Source organism: Salvelinus namaycush, chromosome 14 (assembly GCF_016432855.1).
Source record: "Salvelinus namaycush isolate Seneca chromosome 14, SaNama_1.0, whole genome shotgun sequence".
Classification (NCBI taxonomy): domain Eukaryota; kingdom Metazoa; phylum Chordata; class Actinopteri; order Salmoniformes; family Salmonidae; genus Salvelinus; species Salvelinus namaycush.
Window position 1 is genome coordinate 19,343,825 of NC_052320.1, and position 18,046 is coordinate 19,361,870.

The following is an 18,046-nucleotide window of genomic DNA, read 5'->3' on the forward strand; positions in this document are numbered from 1 at the left end:
AGCTAAAAGAGTTGTATAAGCAACAGTGTCCGACTGGATTCTTGACAGGGGGGTACCTATGGGCAGTACTCCAAAAAGGGCTGTAAGGGGAGAGGGATCTATAACAGTGTTATATATATCAGAGAAACATTTAAATATTAATTCCCAGAAACCTGACAGTTTATGACAGCCCCAGAACATATGCAACAGTGTGGCTGGTTCAATTTTACATCTGACACAGGTAGGATCAAAATCAGAGAATATTCTTCCAAGTCTGGCCCCAGACCAGTGGATACGGTGAACCACCTTGAATTGAATGAGGCTGTGTCTAGTGCTAAAAGAGGACGAATGCACCCTGCGCAGCACAGATTCCCAGGTGTCTTCCCCAAGTTCCTCCCCCAAATCCTTTTCCCATCGAGTCTTTAAGGGCACCAAAGAAGGGTTCTGTAAGTCATGAATGATTGCATATACATCTGAAATTGCGCCCCTAGGAAGCTTGTTCAGCTCCAGGATGCTCTCTATAGCTGTATTCGCAGGCCTATGGGGAAATTCAGGTGTGTTAGCTCTGACAAAGTTCCTAGTCTGGAGATAGCGGAAAAAGTGGGATTGGGGGAGGTTGAACCTTTCCTGTAGCTGAGCAAAAGAGGCAAATGTATCATCAAAGAATAATTGGGCTAGTGAGGAGAGGCCTAGTGAGTGCCAGATGCCAAAAGCCCCATCATTCAAAGATGGAGGAAATAAAATGTTCTGATTGATTGGGCCTGATAGAGAAAAGCCTCGGAGGCCAAAGGCTAAACGGAACTGATTCCAAATTTTAAGAGACTGCTTTACAATTGGGTTGACACACCTTTTGCCTAGGGACACTGGGAGAGACGAGCACAACACAGAAGAAAGTGCAGCAGGTTTACACGATTCAGACTCCATCTGGACCCAGATTGGTCTAGGGCCAGTAGGATCAGTCTGCAGCCAGTACAGAAGGGCTCTGAAATTTGCAGCCCAATAGTATGTCTGAAAATTTGGTAGAGCTAAACCCCCCAATGACTTAGGCTTCTGTAAATGTTTTCTACCAATCCGTGGTACCTTGCCATCCCAAATAAAATGCATGAATGTTTGATCCAGTGAAATAAAAAAAGATTTTGGAATAAAAATGGGTAAACATTGAAATAAATATAGAAATTTGGGCAACACACTCATTTTAATGACATTAATCCTTCCGATAAGAGAAAGAGGTAGCGCATTCCAAAAAGTAAAAGATTGTTTCAAACTGTCTGCTAGAGCAACCAAGTTTTCCTGAAACAGATTTGAATATTTCCTTGTCACTTTAACTCCCAAGTAGGTGAATTGATCCCGGACAATCCTAAACTGAGAACTTGTAAAAGAGCACTTTAAAGCAGCCTTGTTTACAGGAAAAAGCTCACTCTTGCCTAGATTCAGCTTGTACCCTGAGATTGATCCAAACCTTTTAAGAACAGATAAGGCGCGTGGCAATGAGGTATCAGGGTTAGAGATAAACAAAAGGAGGTCATCCGCATATAGCGAGACTTTCTGCTCTGAGCCCGTCCTGCTTATTCCTTGAATGGCATCATTAGAGCGTAGTGCAATGGCGAGAGGTTCGATTGCCAAAGCAAACAACAAGGGGGAGAGTGGACAGCCCTGTCTGGATCCGCGGTGCAAGGGAAAATAGTCAGAGGACAAGTTGTTAGTCCGTACCGAAGCCATGGGGGAAAAATAAAGAATCTTTATCCACGCAATGAATTTGGGGCCAAAGCCAAATCTATAAAGGGTAGCTGTTAGGTAATCCCACTCAACGCGGTCAAACGCTTTTTCTGCATCAAGTGAGACCACCACCTCTGGGTCCTCCGACGCTGGGGAGTACAGTATATTCATAAGGCGCCTAATATTGAAAAACAAATGCCTATTTCTCACAAAGCCAGTCTGGTCAGAGTGTATTACTTGATGCAGCGAGCCTTCCATACGGATGGCTAAAAGCTTGGCTAGGATTTTGTAATCACAGTTTAAAAGCGAGATTGGGCGATAGGATCCACATTCCAGGGGGTCTTTGTTTTTCTTTAATAGTAATGAAATTGAAGCCTGATAAAGACTAGGCGGTAGCTTTGAGGTATTAAGGCACTCTGCAAATAGTCGAGACAAGAATGGGCAAAGCAGACCAGAAAACGTCCTGTAAAATTCGGTTGGAAAACCATCCGGACCCGGTGATTTACCACTTTTCATTGCGGACACTGCTGTTGCAATCTCCTCAGGTGTAAATTCTTCTTCTAGACAGTCATGGGTGTCTGTATCAATTGAAGGCATATTCAGGCCATTAAAGAAGGAATCAATCAGCAAAGGGTCTTGAGGGGATTCCGAGGTGTATAGCGCAGAGTAAAATTGTTTGAATTGATCATTGATCTCTTTATGTATAACTGTGGTGGCACCAGACGGGGTCCTTATTTGTGGGATTAAACGTGAGGCCTCAGATTTACGGATCTGATGTGCAAGGAGTTTACTGGCCTTGTCGCCTTGTTCATACACTCTGTACCGAGCTCGCAAGAGTAACTGTTCAGCTTGCCTGGTAGAAAGCTCATCAAATTCAGATTGGAGTAGTTGGCGCTCTTTATGCAGATCAGAGGAAGGAACCGTAGCATACTTCTCATCCAATGTGGCTATGGATTCGCTCAGGTCCCGAAGTCGCTGAGAGCGAACTCTGTTTTGGTTGGCTGTATAAGAAATAATTTGGCCACGTAGGTATGCTTTGAGAGACTCCCATATGGTAGAGCAGGACATACCTGGTGTTGAATTAGTTTCTAGGAATAAGGTGATTTCAGAAGAAATGAAATTGACAAACTCCTTATCTGAGAGTAAAATGGGGTTAAGACGCCATTGATAACACATAGGAGGTCGCTGGGGAAACTCTAGTTCAAGCACTAATGGTGAATGGTCAGAAATAACAATACTCTTGTAAGTACACTGCCGAAGGTTAGGCAGACGTTTTTGGTCCAAAAAGAAGTAATCAATCCGGGAGTATGTTCGATGAACATGAGAATAAAAGGAATACTGTCTATCTGTAGGATGTAGGAAACGCCAGGCCTCAAACATGGCATATTTCTGAAGAAAGGCTTGAATAAGTAGGGCACATTTAGATGGGCCTGTAGTTGTTCGTGAGGACTTGTCAAGAACTGGGGACATTTTGCAGTTGAAATCCCCCCCTAAAATCAACAAATGAGAATCTAAATTGGGTATAGCAGACAAAAAGGAAGAAATGAAACTTGTGTCATCCCAATTGGGAGCATAAACACTAGCCAAAACAAGAGGGGTAGAAAACAGTTTACCGGTTACTATGACGTATCGTCCCTTAGGATCAGCGATAACCTCAGAAGCTACAAAGGGAGTGGCTTTATCAACCAAAATGGCAGCCCCTCTTGATTTACTATGAAAGTTAGTGGAACACTTGACCAACCCAGTCCCTACGCATCCTAAAGTGCTCACCAGTCCTCAAGTGAGTCTCTTGTAGAAATGCAACATTTGCATTCAAACCCTTTAAGTGTGTCAACACCCTCTTACGCTTCACTGGGTTATTAACCCCTTTGGTGTTCCACGAAATGTACTTGATCGCATTGTTTCGGCCCCTCTGGGCATTCCCGTTATACAACCCTGTCATTAGAGCATAGAATGGAAAAGCAACGAGCGCCCAAAAACCCCAGAATAACTTGTCTCAGAGTAATAATGTACGGTGGTAGATGTTTGGAAAAAGTACAGAGAAAAAAAACAGACAGAATGACAACATTAGAACTGAACAATTCAACCCCTCCCCCCACCCCCTCCCCCCATCCCAGACAATACCTCCCCAAACGAGGTACAAGCCTAAATAGAACATGTTCTCTTCGCACAGTATGTCTGTGAGAGTGCGGTCTTAAACCTAAACCCACAGTCCCACTCTTTAAAGTCGCGTTTTGTTAGTGGATCAAACAGCAAAAAGAGATAATCATTTTTTAAATAAAATAAAATAAAAGTGAATCCCTTGTGCAGACGAAATTACAAAAGCACCACTTGCAGATGTATATAATTATATTCCCAGTCTTATAACAGGCATTTGAGAGAGAAAATAAAGAAAATAAATAAAATGTATAAAGGCTCTCAGCCGAAAACCTAATTTGAAGTAAGGGAATCGTAGTAAGACAGCTTACAACCAAGACCAAAAAACTACGTGTGCACAACGTTGAACGCTTGCTGGGCATAAATGACGCTCAGAACTTTTAAAATTTAAGTGAAGACCCCAAAAAACGTGTCGCCTCGGGAAGCATTTACTGTTTACTGGGTCAATGCAAACGGATGCAGTAAGCAAATAACCAAGAATATTTTGAGTCACTGAGACACTATGTAAACAAACTGAATAGGTGAGCAAGACAGCCTAGAAAACACAGGAGTATAGTAAAACCTCAATACAATGAAATTAAAATGACTGAATGCTTGTAAGGCAAGCACACTAGATGATCAAAACATTAGATCACATCAAATAAGCCTGAATGGGTTCGCCAACTCCCCAACTATACAAAATTAGCATGTTGTAGCTAAACATAATTGTACCACAGGTGGGTTACTTACTATCCACAGTTCGCAAGCAACAGTTGCTGAACTATGAGCAAGTTCAAGACTTCTTGATGTGACGTTGAATGTGAGAGAGAGCCTCATCCGGAGATTCAAATGTGTAGTCTTTACCATCATGAGATAGCCATAAACGGGCCGGGAATCGCAGTCCGTACTTCACACCTGGATGGTCCCGAAGTAGTCGTTTGGCCTGTCCGAAAGCTGCGCGCTGCCTGGAAACAGTGGGGGAGTAGTCCTGGTAGATGGAGAAGCTCTGTCCTTGAAAGCTCAGAGTGGTATTTGTTGATATCACAAGTTTACTGGAGAACTGAGACGAAGTAGAGACTCTGGACAGGGTGGATATTCGTATAATAAAAAGCAGTTTATTCAGAGGTAAAGATATCTGAAATAGCGTGCACGGACTCGTTCATCAAGCTCGAATGGAACTATCAGAAAGAAGCCCCGAAAACACTTTGTGCAGACATTATATTGGATAAATAAAGTAGGTTGATTCTGGTAGATCTGGTCTTCTGGTTGGTCCTGATGAGTTGGGCGAGGTCCACTACAGGCTAGTATCACTGTCCCATTGGCTCTGAGTAGAGTTCTTTGTCTTCAGAAATGTTCAGCTAAAACAGGAGATTAGGTGTGTGCGTAGATGTTCCTATTTTGACATATCTGTGTGTCTCTGTAAAATGTTCAGCTAAAACAGGAGATTTTGTGTGTGCGTAGATGTTCCTATTTTATCAGTGTTTATGAAAGGTTTACGTCAGCCCTCTGTCCTTGGGTGTGTGTGTGTCTCAGTATCTCGTGTAATGCAGACCCAAGCACCCTTTTGATCAAGGCCTTTCCTGCCTTATCAGTGTTTATGAAAGGTCTGTGCCAGCCCTCTGTCCTTGGGTGTGTGTGGGTCTCAGTATCTGCTTATGAGTTTGTGAGAAACCCTGTTTTGAAAGAAGTTAGTTATAACAACGTAATAGCACTATGCTTGTGTTATTTTAAATGGTATTTATTACAAATCCCCCTCTTCACGTCTCACTAGAGACGTGACAAAAGCTATAAATGGCAGAATAGGGCAAACTTTATCAGAAGATAAAGTTTTAATTCCCCCTCTTCACGTCTCACCAGAGACGTGACAATAGTAAAGCAAAATCTGGTTCGTCTGCCGCAAGCAAAGAAAAAATAAGGATATAATGAAAACAATAAGCCCCCTCAAGTATGGGTAAATGAGCAAGGACAAAAAGGAGACCACACCAAGTGCTACACCTGGAGTGGCCAATCACACATTAGTAACCAAAAAAGCGAGAACATGTTAAACCCTCAGGTCCATCCCTCTATACAACCTGTACCAGGTGGGCTGTCTCCACCCGGGAACTTCAAACCTTCACAACAGGGAGGACAAACATCACTTTTTATTCATTCGACAACATCAACTACAGCAAACCAAGGGTCCTCCTCTGTCAGGCACACTCTCCTGCGAAAGCTTGATTCCGTATCAGCCTCTCCTACTGGAGCATCAAGCAGCGGCATCATACCAGAGGCCCTTGCCACATCTGTAACAGACTTCTTCAAACAAGGTATGACACAGGCAGCACAGCACAGTAATCATCATTGCAGTGTACTTACCAAACCAACCACCCAGCCAAGGGAACAGTCCACTCTCCTCCACACCTGCAAGACCCTTCATCTCCACCGATAACCTTGCCAACCTACTCAGAGCTTTTGAAATGCTCCCATCCGGACTAGTATTGTTAGGGACAAACGTGCAACACTGTTCTCCAAACATTTTACATACACCTCCCTGGTTGGCCAGAATCATGTCCAGTGTTAGTCTATTTTGTCTACTGGTTTGAGAGGTAGCATCCAATTGTTCAGCCATCCCTGTAAGTGCTGTGTGGGTGTATTTAACAAATCATTATTAATTATAGTAGATATAATTGACCCAGGCATTTTGTTTAGCATCAACAATAGCTGGGCCAATGATGGGCATCAGATGCCACAGGCCATCTTTCCTGTTTAATGTCTGGAATTCGTGGGGGACCCCTATTGGGACCCCCAACAGGTTGGTGTGGATGTTATCTGTACCCTCGGACCAAGGAGCGTCACGTTTCTGCCGTCTCCTGGGTTGGTCCCAAGCCTCTGTGTCATGTGCAGCTCCCAGAAGTTGGTTAGCTGTAACCTCAATAATAGGCAATGGTGTTATCAGACTGGCCAAAGCACATGTGCCCTGACAATCTCCTTTCAAAATGGGGTCAACCGCCTGGCAGGTCCACACATCCACCATACATCAGCAACACCTCTAGTTAATAGTGGCATTAGTGATGCAGGCAGTAGTAGGGAACCTCCCATAGTCTATACCTCTACCCATACCAGTGTTACAGCTGTAATATCCCCCATATGCCTTAACCCCCCATGGTGACTTCTGGGGAGGGACTTCTGGGAACACAAGACTCAGAGTTTTCCACAGGGTTAAATTTGGCTTATTATAATAAAAACTTTCCAATATGCACATCCAACCTTCCTACTGCTTAGGGCAAATGGGTGAGCAGCCAGAATAGGTCTGGCATGTCCACATACGACACAGTCCTTTCTATTAAGTGTTTTGTAGGCCAACCACATATTCTCCCTTCCCTCATAACCAGTTTCAGTCCCCAATTGGTCACTATCTGAGATGTCGTTTACATTTATTACCTGTACCAGATTGGAGAGCTTAGGTGATGGCGTGGGACTTGGTCTTGAAGTGGTGGAGGAGGCCGGCTGAACCCTGGTCCGTTGAAACTGGTGGTGGTTCTGGCAGTACTGTGATGGTATCATCCCCATCGTATCCTAAACAGACAGCTCAGGACTACAAGTAGTCCTGTAAAGCCCCATCCTCTCCCAGAGAACACATCATCAGCCAGAGATCAAGCAACACTTTCACTTCTATGAACGTACACAGTGAGGAAAGGTCGGGGGCAGGGAATTTTCATTAAGGAGTTGACCCCCGAACTCTATTAGCAACGGTTCTTCTCCTTAACTCTGTGATCATTCGGCAGTGTCAGTGTGTCTCACCCTCCAAGTGCGATATGCCCCCAGGTCGGGTGAATCACCTTCTCCTTTAATTCACCTGTAATGCATAAAATCTTGGACATACAGGTTTGGTTAACAAACAGTTTCTCATTTGTTCTATCTGATTATATATTTAACTTCTATGCCTTTTTTTTTTTTAGCTAGACATTTTTAATTTTAAATTAGTTTATTATCCAATAGGCCCCATCCTATCCTAGACCACAATGTACCCCTCCCCCGTTTGATACCTGGCTCTGGCCAGGTATCAACCTTACCTACTCTAAATAATGACTTAGTATATTATAACGTCCCTTTCATTTTCCACATGTCCAATTGTCCCTTGAGTTTGGGTGTCCATTCATATCTATCCTTTACCAATTATCTGTCAAGTGACTTATCTACTTTAAAATGTATTTGTGCTGCTTATATGTGTTAACCCCCTTCTGTCCTATCTTATTTCACAGCCTACCTTGCTCATTTCACGGTACCCCCTCCCCACTCTGCTCTCAAACCTTCAAAGTCTCAACAGTGCGGGGTAGACCCATCTGTCTGCCTTTTTCTAATAATAGTCAATAACAACTGTGTTCCTTTGCAATATTAACTAAGTGTCTCACTGTTTTGACTTTATCTGAAATCATGGATTTAAAAATAACAACATGTCTTATAGTGTCAATCTCTAAAGTCCTTACATAACCTTAATAAACCTATCTCTATCTTCTAATGGCCAAAACAAATGCTAACCTTATGGTCAAGAGTTATAAACTCTATTATAATCAATTTACCTCAAAACTAGTATCCCAAATGACACAAATTCATTATTCCCACTACATCCCCCCGTGAGTGATCAAGTCACAGGAAAATGCAATGAAAATAGGTCAAAAGGTTACACCTACATTCGTGTTCCATACCATATCTAGACATACCAAAAGAACCCTTTATCTTAACAAAGTCCCATGCCTAAATAAAACTCAGAAAGTAAAACTCCTATTCCAATATGAGTGTATTCTTTTAAGATATCTTGTCTCTGGGAACACGGAAAACCCCTTAACCCAAACGTTTACCACAAAAACAAAACCTAATAATTATGATAATACCCTTAAATCATTCGTTTTAAATTTCCCCGATGTTTCATGTAACACAACCGTGATAAATGTGTACTGTCCCTTTAAAAACTCCCTGCCAGCCATACCAGGTTGCGAGTCGTTCATTGTTCCCCATAATGAAAACAGATCACGTTTAGAATACGTTTACTTATTGTTCGAATTCTCTGGTGTTACCTAAACAAAAACCAATAACTTTCAGCAACTTTTGAAAAGTATCTCAAAGCTATAATGTACACATTTTCCCTCTAAATGACACAACCAATTTTCTCTAGCATAATTTAATACGGCCACACCCGGTGGGGAAAGTACAAATTGTATCCCGTTCCTCCTATAATACCCAATGCTAAATTCAAAGTTGTGGTTAAATATATGGATTTGCCAATCATTATCAAATGTTAAATATACAGGTTTAGTACTTTTATCAAATAGATTAGTATAGTTCAAATAAAGATATGCATTTACTAGCGCTCAACCTGTGTTCAGAACGCAACAACTAGCCAATATAATACCAAAAATGACTGTCTTATTCATGGCTCTAGGCAAAACATCTAGTTACTCCAACTGAGTTTAGCAGCAAAACTATCGTATAAGTAAAATCAACTTCTCAACTTTCTCCATTCCAAAGTGTAAACTTACCATATACTTCGCTAAATTTATATCGCATGTCAGCCAATCCATAACAATAATATCATTAGTCTGTAAATTTAACCTAAATAAGTTATTAAATGTATTCTCTCTACTCCGAATTGGTTTTAAGTTTTTTCTCTGTCACCAGCATTCAAACAGGCTCCCCGTTTGCTGGGAGACCGTTGAGTGCTGCAATACTGCCATCTTCTGTCCATTCTCTGTACAGCTCTCCACCCCCGGACTATTCCAAGAGTTATGAGTGTGTGGAGGAATATCACAAATAAGGGCCAGATATCCCTAGCCTCGCCCAGGGAGGGAGAAATTTCCCTCTAACTGGGCGAGGTTCCTTTTTCAGGGGAGGCGGAGTTTGATGCCGCATCACCTGAGTCAAGAGTATCTTCATTTGGAATCGAATTTAGGCCGCTCAAATCAGCTCTGACTTCTGTCAGTGTTCTGGAAGGAATTGGAGCTGGAGTGCAATGTGTGAGGTGGTGCCAAGGTGCGCCTGATTTACCTTTGACCTGAACTGAGTGTGAAGTAACCTCCTTCACTTCGTACAGTTCAGTCCACCTGGGTTCCAGCCACTTTCTCTTGTGGACTTTAACCCTCACCCAGTCACCATTTTACATTCAGCGGTGCCGGATCTCCCGTCAGCTCCCCCTCTCGGACCTTGTGAATCTGTTTGGAGAGAGCTGCAGAAAGTTCCGTCAGTTTTTTCACATATTTACATCAAGAGCGGGCATATGACCTCCCTCTCTTGGTGGACCAGGCATGACTCTTCCAGTCATTATCTCATGAGGAGAGAGATGGGTGCCTGCCCCTGGAGAGGCTCTCATGGCCATCAACGCCAGAGGCAGGGCTTCAACCCATGTCAACTTCGAACCTGCACATACCTTGGCTATCTTAGCCTTCAAAGTTTGATTGGCGCGTTACACGAGACCCTGAGATCGGATTTGTCGTGGGACACCATACCTAGGTATGAGTTCCGTTTGTAGCCACCTAATGACTGACTTAGCATCTTCCCCTGCCGTTGGTACTGCCCCAACCCATGATCTTTTGTCTAAAAATTCATTACACTTAAGCTTGGGCACAGTGGATGTAGTCATTGTGTTATTCAATGTCGGGTATCTATGGTTTATAGTTCTACATCATGTCTGGTTTTTTATATGGGTGTGCTCGTCGTGTTTCCTCAATTGCCCACGTTCCTATCTTTAGCTCAGCCTCTGCTCCCTCTCTGGGTTTAGTTCCTTCCTTCTTGAATAAGTGAGACTTATTCCTTTCCACTTCACTTTCTATTCCTTCCTTTACTGCCTCCTCTAGCTCTTTCTCCATAGTGGTGAGTTGCCCTTTTGACGGGGCACCTCCACTAAGGTAACCTGCCTGTGTCCATTTCAGCTTGACTCCCTCCCACACCTTCTTTATTGTTTTATACTGTTCTTTACCCCCTGCCCTGTCTTGTATTTTTTTTTTTTTGTCTAGGTATTCATTGAACTTTAGTTTTGGGGCATTAGCGGCAGCCATGGTAAATTTCAGGATCAGGTTTGACTATCTTAGTGCACTTAGCCCGTCACTGGCCGAGGCCAGCAATGTATTCTCGGCGCTGACACCGACTTATCTCTGGTGCCCCACACTCGTACACAAAGAATTATTTACAGCAGTTATTACTGTTAATCAGTTTTTCGAGTTATTATATATCTTCCCAAAAGGTATCAGAATCGCCCTTCTGGAACAATATATTAACAAACTCAAGCGCTCCTAAAATAATTATCAATTCAATTTTAGGAATTATTTTGCAAAAGTTATTATCGTTTTTCAGTTTTTCGAGTTATATATTTTCCCAGAAGGTATCAGAATCGCCCTTCTGGAACAATATATCAACAAACTCAAGCGCTTCTAAAATAATTATCAATTCAATTTTAGGAATTATTTTGCAAAAGTTATTATCGTTTTTCAGTTTTTCGAGTTGTTATATATTTTCCCAGAAGGTATCAGAATCGCCCTTCTGGAACAATATATCAACAAACTCAAGCGCTCCCAAAATAATTATCAATTCAATTTTAGGAATTATTTTGCAATAGTTATTATCGTTTTTCGAGTTGTTATATATTTTCCCAGAAGGTATCAGAATCGCCCTTCTGGAACAATATATCAACAAACTCAAGCGCTTCTAAAATAATTATCAATTCAATTTTAGGAATTATGGAAATACCAACATCACAATAGAGGAAAAATACAAGTCAGTTTTCAGCTCGGCGGCTGTACCACGGGCCAAAAGAAGACTCAGCTGTCCTCCCAAAAGTTATCAACTAGTGAGTCTCGTGAAAAGGCCAATCTTACACAACATTCAAATTAACATTTCCACATTTGTATTTTATTACATAACAACATTAATACATTGATCGCAGGTTAAGTTCTTCACAGTGCATCTAGTTAAGTGCCAAGTCAACCATTGCCCGCTATCTGAACTTGTATTTTTATTTTTATTTTGTTGATTCCCCCTAGGTAACTTCCAAGTGTTTTAACCAATCAAATGTTGTTAAGTCTGGGGAACCTTTTCTAGACTTGGATTCTCACGGAATTCTCACTCAACCCGACTATCTGAATCTTTTTATCAAGTCAGTTACAATTATAACACAATTACTTGGATTCTCTCGGCTTCTACCCGACTGTGAATCTTTTTACAACACACATTTACTTAGATTCTCACGGCTTCTACCCGACTATGTGAATCTGAGTCTCACGGCTTCTACCCGACTATGTGACTCTCTATAAGTTATTTGGATTCTCACGGCTTCTACCCGACTATGTGACTCTGAGTCTCACGGCTTCTACCCGACTATGTGACTCTCTATATCTCAGATATCTTTACATGTTTACTTTTACATTTACAATAGACATTTATCATAAATTTAACAGTAACCCATACTCAACCTCAGTACTTCTGATCTTTAATTTGGATTTTCCTAATATACAATATGCAGATTTTTGATTTAACAGGTTCTGCTTACCTTTGTTTTGTAGGCCTTATAGATCAGTTTCCTGAGGCGAGCTGGATTCCCGGCTGCTCCTTCGGACAGGTCACCCTTCCTTTCTGATCCGTCTCTCACTTGTCTCCCTTCTCTATCAACTTTTATGGACCGAATTCAGAGAAGAAAACCATCCTCTGCTACCAATTTGTTGATATCACAAGTTTACTGGAGAACTGAGACGAAGTAGAGACTCTGGACAGGGTGGATATTCGTATAATAAAAAGCAGTTTATTCAGAGGTAAAGATATCTGAAATAGCGTGCACGGACTCGTTCATCAAGCTCGAATGGAACTATCAGAAAGAAGCCCCGAAAACACTTTGTGCAGACATTATATTGGATAAATAAAGTAGGTTGAGTCTGGTAGATCTGGTCTTCTGGTTGGTCCTGATGAGTTGGGCGAGGTCCACTTCAGGCTAGTATCACTGTCCCATTGGCTCTGAGTAGAGTTCTTTGTCTTCAGAAATGTTCAGCTAAAACAGGAGATTAGGTGTGTGCGTAGATGTTCCTATTTTGACATATCTGTGTGTCTCTGTAAAATGTTCAGCTAAAACAGGAGATTTTGTGTGTGCGTAGATGTTCCTATTTTATCAGTGTTTATGAAAGGTTTACGTCAGCCCTCTGTCCTTGGGTGTGTGTGTGTCTCAGTATCTCGTGTAATGCAGACCCAAGCACCCTTTTGATCAAGGCCTTTCCTGCCTTATCAGTGTTTATGAAAGGTCTGTGCCAGCCCTCTGTCCTTGGGTGTGTGTGGGTCTCAGTATCTGCTTATGAGTTTGTGAGAAACCCTGTTTTGAAAGAAGTTAGTTATAACAACGTAATAGCACTATGCTTGTGTTATTTTAAATGGTATTTATTACATATTGCGGGCTCGTCGGAGAATCTCCATCTTCTCATGGAAAAAGTGCACTCGAAGAATTATGTCACGGGGCCTCTCCCCATCCCGGGGCTTTGGGCGCAGCGACCGGTGGGCACGATCAATCAGGGGCTTTTCATCTAAGGCAAGAGCATCCTTCAGCAGCCCAGAAACGAAATCCGTGGCGCGAGGCATTTCCGCTGACTCTGGGACTGATACAAGTCTCAGGTTATTGCGGCGAGAGAATCCCTCTAAACTTACACAGCTCTCCTTCACCTTTTTCAAATCCGCAGCTAGGCGTTTCACGTCAGCCTCCAGGGATGTAGTTAAGTCGGAGACATTTGTAGCGAAGGTCTCCAGTGCTGCAATCGTTGTAGCGTGCGACGCCATTGTTGTTTTGAGTAATGTGATTGCTGGCACCGTCTCGTTCCGCAGGATGGTTAGATCTGCTTTTAAAGTATCAGAAACCTCCTTTATTCGGGCCTCAATCGTAGCAACCACCTCCGTTTTCATTTCAACTATCTCAGAGCGTAGTAGTTTGATGGCCTCGAGAATGTTCACTTCAGCGCCACCAGGCCAAGCCGCCCCCCCGGGTAAAGTATCAGTCCCCGGGCCGTCAGGCTCAGGGGAGGGCGGTGATGAGAGTGTGTCTTGTAGGCCGGGTTTTCTCAAAGTCATGCTTTTGGCCTTATGTTTCGTCGACATGCTGACATTTGGAAGTAAAGTAGTCTTGGTTTTTACGGGAAGGGATCACCAAAATAATATATGAAAATAAATACGGTTCTGCTGCAAAATTCACATAAACTTTAAAAATACCACGGGAGCAAACGGAAAACACGTCAGTCGCACATGGCGTCCCTCCAATCCCCCCCCCTCCACACTGCTTTGAAGCAGCTTCGGTGGGTGTTTTGATATCCTTCTACAAGCAACTGAACTCAGGACTATCATGTTCCAAAGTAATTTATAACATGATTCTTTGACGCTTGTCTGAGATTCCTATAAAGTTTTTCTTGACTTATGTTCATACTAGTGGTGGTGGTGGCAATACAGTAATCGAAATCTCTGCTCTATTTTATGCTTAGTTGGTTAATTCGTCCCCCTTCTACAGACTCGGGAAACTAGAGAGATCCTACATTTTCACTACACCACCTGGCCTGACTTTGGGGTGCCCGAATCTCCAGCCTCCTTCCTTAACTTCCTGTTCAAAGTGCGGGAGTCTGGGTGCCTCAACTCTGACCAGGGGCCTGTGGTGGTGCACTGCAGCGCAGGCATCGGACGCTCGGGAACCTTCTGTCTTGTCGACACTTGCCTGTTACTGGTCAGTACTGCACTGGAAATCTAATTTGAAATGTAAAACTTTATTCCTCCCACAAGCCGAAATTGTGCAAGTGTGGTATTGAGTTGTGCAGACACTCATTTCCAATGGCTTTATGAAGAATCATGACTTCATGTCAAGTAATTGTCAGCTTACCCAATGAAACTTGCTGTGAAATATCTGTTTGCAGATGTCCATGCGCAAGGACCCGTCATCTGTGCACATTCGTGACGTACTGCTGGAGATGCGACGCTATCGGATGGGCCTGATTCAAACACCTGACCAACTCAGATTTTCCTACCTCGCTGTTATTGAAGGTGCCAGGTGCATCATGGGAGACGCATCATTGCAGGTAAGTTGAATCCATCTTTTAGTTGCTGCCATGAACCAAAGTGCTATAGTAGGTCATACACGCACATACAAATTGGGTCTCTGGTGTCTGTAAAATGTGTTTGCCTTTTGTATATATTTTCAGGAACTGGTTAGCCACAATGTTCTTATACTTGTCCTCTAATGAATAATTTAAAGTAGGCCAATTGGGTGTTTTATTTGGGAAGCTCTAACTAGATACAGATGTCTCTCCTCATAATGTATGGAGAAAGCTCATATCTTCTCTGTAAAGCCTATTAATGTTTAAATAATACCCACATCAATCCATAAATGTTTAAGGAGTCGTGGAAAGAGCTCTCCAACGAAGAGGACGTTCCTCCAGAGTTCACACCTCCCCTGCCCCGCCCCCGTCCTCCAGGTCTATCTGTCAACGGCACGGTTGAACCAATCTCATTTTTTCCTGAGGTTGTTGTTGCGCAGAATGATTCCCACACTCGTAGGTAAATAAGGCCCGCTCAATTAGATTTTTAGCAGTCTAGACTTCATACACGCAATATTCAGTGTCACTCTTCATCCTTCTCCCCTTGGAATATCTCTCCCATTGCAGTGCCCCACCAGAGACTGAACTGCGATGGAGGGGCAGTGGTGAAGGTGCTATCGCCCAGTCGCAGTCTTCCACTGTATCCAGTGATCAACCTGATGGCCAGGCGGGAAGCAAAGAACCAGCTCCCAAAGCTCCTACGAAACCCCACCGACTGCACGAGCCAGAAAAACAACAGGGGCTGAACCAGGACCAGGCAGCAGGAGACGATAGCCCTGAGGCTCTAGGGGCCTGGAACCCCCTGCTGGCCAATGTTTGCCTCTGCACTGCCCTGGCCCTGGGTGCTTATGTCTGTTACCGGGCCTGTTTCCACTGATCTCCTCTACCCTCCTCCCTCTCTTGCTCCTCCGTTTCTCTTGTCTGTTTTTTTTGCAGGGTGAATTAGGCTGGCCAGCCGGCCCTCTCTGCCTATGGTTTTACTCTGCTGGCTGGGCAAGTGGATTGTTTGGACTTCAGAGAATCGATTGATTCAGACTCACTCGTTTTCTTTACAAATGCGGAGCCGGGGTGTGGGAGGAAGGGACTGCCCCTTTTTCCTCGTCACCCACCGTAGCTCTCATATGAACTGTCAGTTTGGACGCTCAGGGTCTCAATTTTCAGGTATCACATCCCAAATACAGGTGTTGATTTTCAAAACAAATGAGTAAACAAATGTTTCTTTCTAACCGTCAGTAAATGAAGGTGTTTGTTCCTGTGTTCTGTGAGCTGAATGGTCTACTAGTAGTCTACCCTACCGGGACACATGCTCCTTCTATACAGTTACCAAATAACACGCAAATGTGTTCTTCCGTTTCAGCCTTTGCAAAAAAATGTCCATTGGCTATTCACCTTTCTCTCCCAAATAGTCCTTTCCTTTGCAGTTCTTTACAATTATTCTGGAGGAGTTACAGTGCTTGGTTTGTGGCAACCCTGCAGTGCCAACGTAATGAATTGCTGCAGAGATGTTAGTGAAAAGAAAACAGGCGAACTTGAGATGATGGGGCAGTAATATACCCAGGAGTAAGCTGAGGCTAAGTGGTGGCCACCATCCGAGGGAGACACTGCACTCCTCTCCTTCCACTGGATGAGGGGTGGATTCAGTGGGTTATTTACAGGCCATAGGAGAGCTCCCTACCACTTCCCTGTTTAGGGTCTTTTGGCTAAAGCTACAGGAGGCACACTGTATGTGTGTGTGCGCAAGTGTTAAGTGTTATCTGAGCTTTCTACTGATGCATGATTTCTATCTGCTGTCTTAGTGGGAAACATCACAAGCTAATAATAAGTTATATTTTAAATGTATTCAAGATTGTTTCCTGGTTCTTGACCCTGACCCCCACCACGTATTAATTTCAAACTTTACATTTAAACAGGAGTGTCTAGTTGATGATGTGCTTTGAATGGAAGTGCTGCACGCATGTATTGAGCTGTTATTTTTTTTGCATAGTTTGAGGTGTTGCGTTCACATTTTAGCCCGTTTTTAAAAAATTTACAAATGTCATATTTTTATCTGTCTTTTGGCTAAAGTCTGCAATAAAGGAGTCTCCAATGATTTCACAACATTTGTTTAACCCATTAGATATACAGTATCATTCAGGGATGGTGACTTCTAAAGAAGTCCCCACTTTGGATGAACAATGCAGAGGCTTTTTCATACTAAAGAAACAAACTGGGTGAAATGCATCAGGTGAGCATTGCATCTGAACACAGGAGGTTGCATTAAAATGCCAGCTCAGCATACTGTATGGAGATACAGGCAGCAGCTAACCCTCCTCTCCCTTTGCTAGCAATACAAATACCATCAGCCTTTTATTTTCCCAGCCTCTGAAAGATAAAACCCATTCTGCCTGTCTGGACAGTGAGCCTGCGATCTCAAACCAACTTACAAACACCAGCACAGGGATTAAAACACTGTAATGATGATCAGTTATGGCCAGGTCAGTCAGTTTTAGTTCACTTTTTTCCACATAGACGTCCTGCACTTGTGAATAAACACGTTTTTCATGAGATTAGTTCAGCTACTAGCATTCAGTTTACCTTAGTGACTCAAAAATAACTACGTATATCCTGAATCAAATGGCTGTACCTTTTCTCTAGAATGTATGATGTCCTACCCATGGACATGCCCTCTTGATACTTAAAAAAAATAATTTAGATCAGATTTCATTCTGTTGACTTTTTTATGCATTTGCAAGTAATGATGAACTCACAGTACCTACCTGGGCAGCTTTGTGTTTGCCAAGATGTTCCTGTTCTTCTGTACTTATGCTCACCAACCATTTTTTAAATTTTTATTTACATCCATTGTATTCCTTTTTTTTTTTTAAATAAAAACAAATTTACTGATTTTTGTTCTGCTTTTTGGATCTGAGTCATGTAAGATTTTATTTTCATACAGAATTATAAACACAACCTGTGGTAATGTAGGATTTTTGGGGGGACCTGAAAATCCATGACGTCATGATTTGACCTCGTATTTTTCTTGAACGCACCATCAATATTTTGTATGAGATTGAATGATCATAACTGTCACTAATGTTAAGAGCATTGCAATAGTTGGTTTCAAGACAACTGTGAACTCGGAAAAATAACAGGTCAAATTA

At 42.7% G+C, this 18,046-nt stretch overlaps 1 protein-coding gene across 3 annotated transcripts in view; it reads left to right on the forward strand.

Annotated features, from left to right (window-relative positions):
- LOC120059244 (tyrosine-protein phosphatase non-receptor type 1-like) overlaps positions 1–17,789 on the forward strand; it is a 29,040-nt gene extending 11,251 nt beyond the window's left edge. For all 3 annotated transcript variants that reach the window (XM_039008142.1, XM_039008143.1, XM_039008144.1), the window contains 4 exons: positions 14,330–14,539; positions 14,727–14,888; positions 15,206–15,366; positions 15,474–17,789. In XM_039008142.1, the coding sequence (XP_038864070.1) occupies positions 14,330–14,539; positions 14,727–14,888; positions 15,206–15,366; positions 15,474–15,783 (843 nt within the window). In that variant the 3' untranslated portion in view covers positions 15,784–17,789. The remainder of the gene's footprint in view (positions 1–14,329; positions 14,540–14,726; positions 14,889–15,205; positions 15,367–15,473) is intronic.
- Positions 17,790–18,046: the final 257 nt, after the last annotated feature.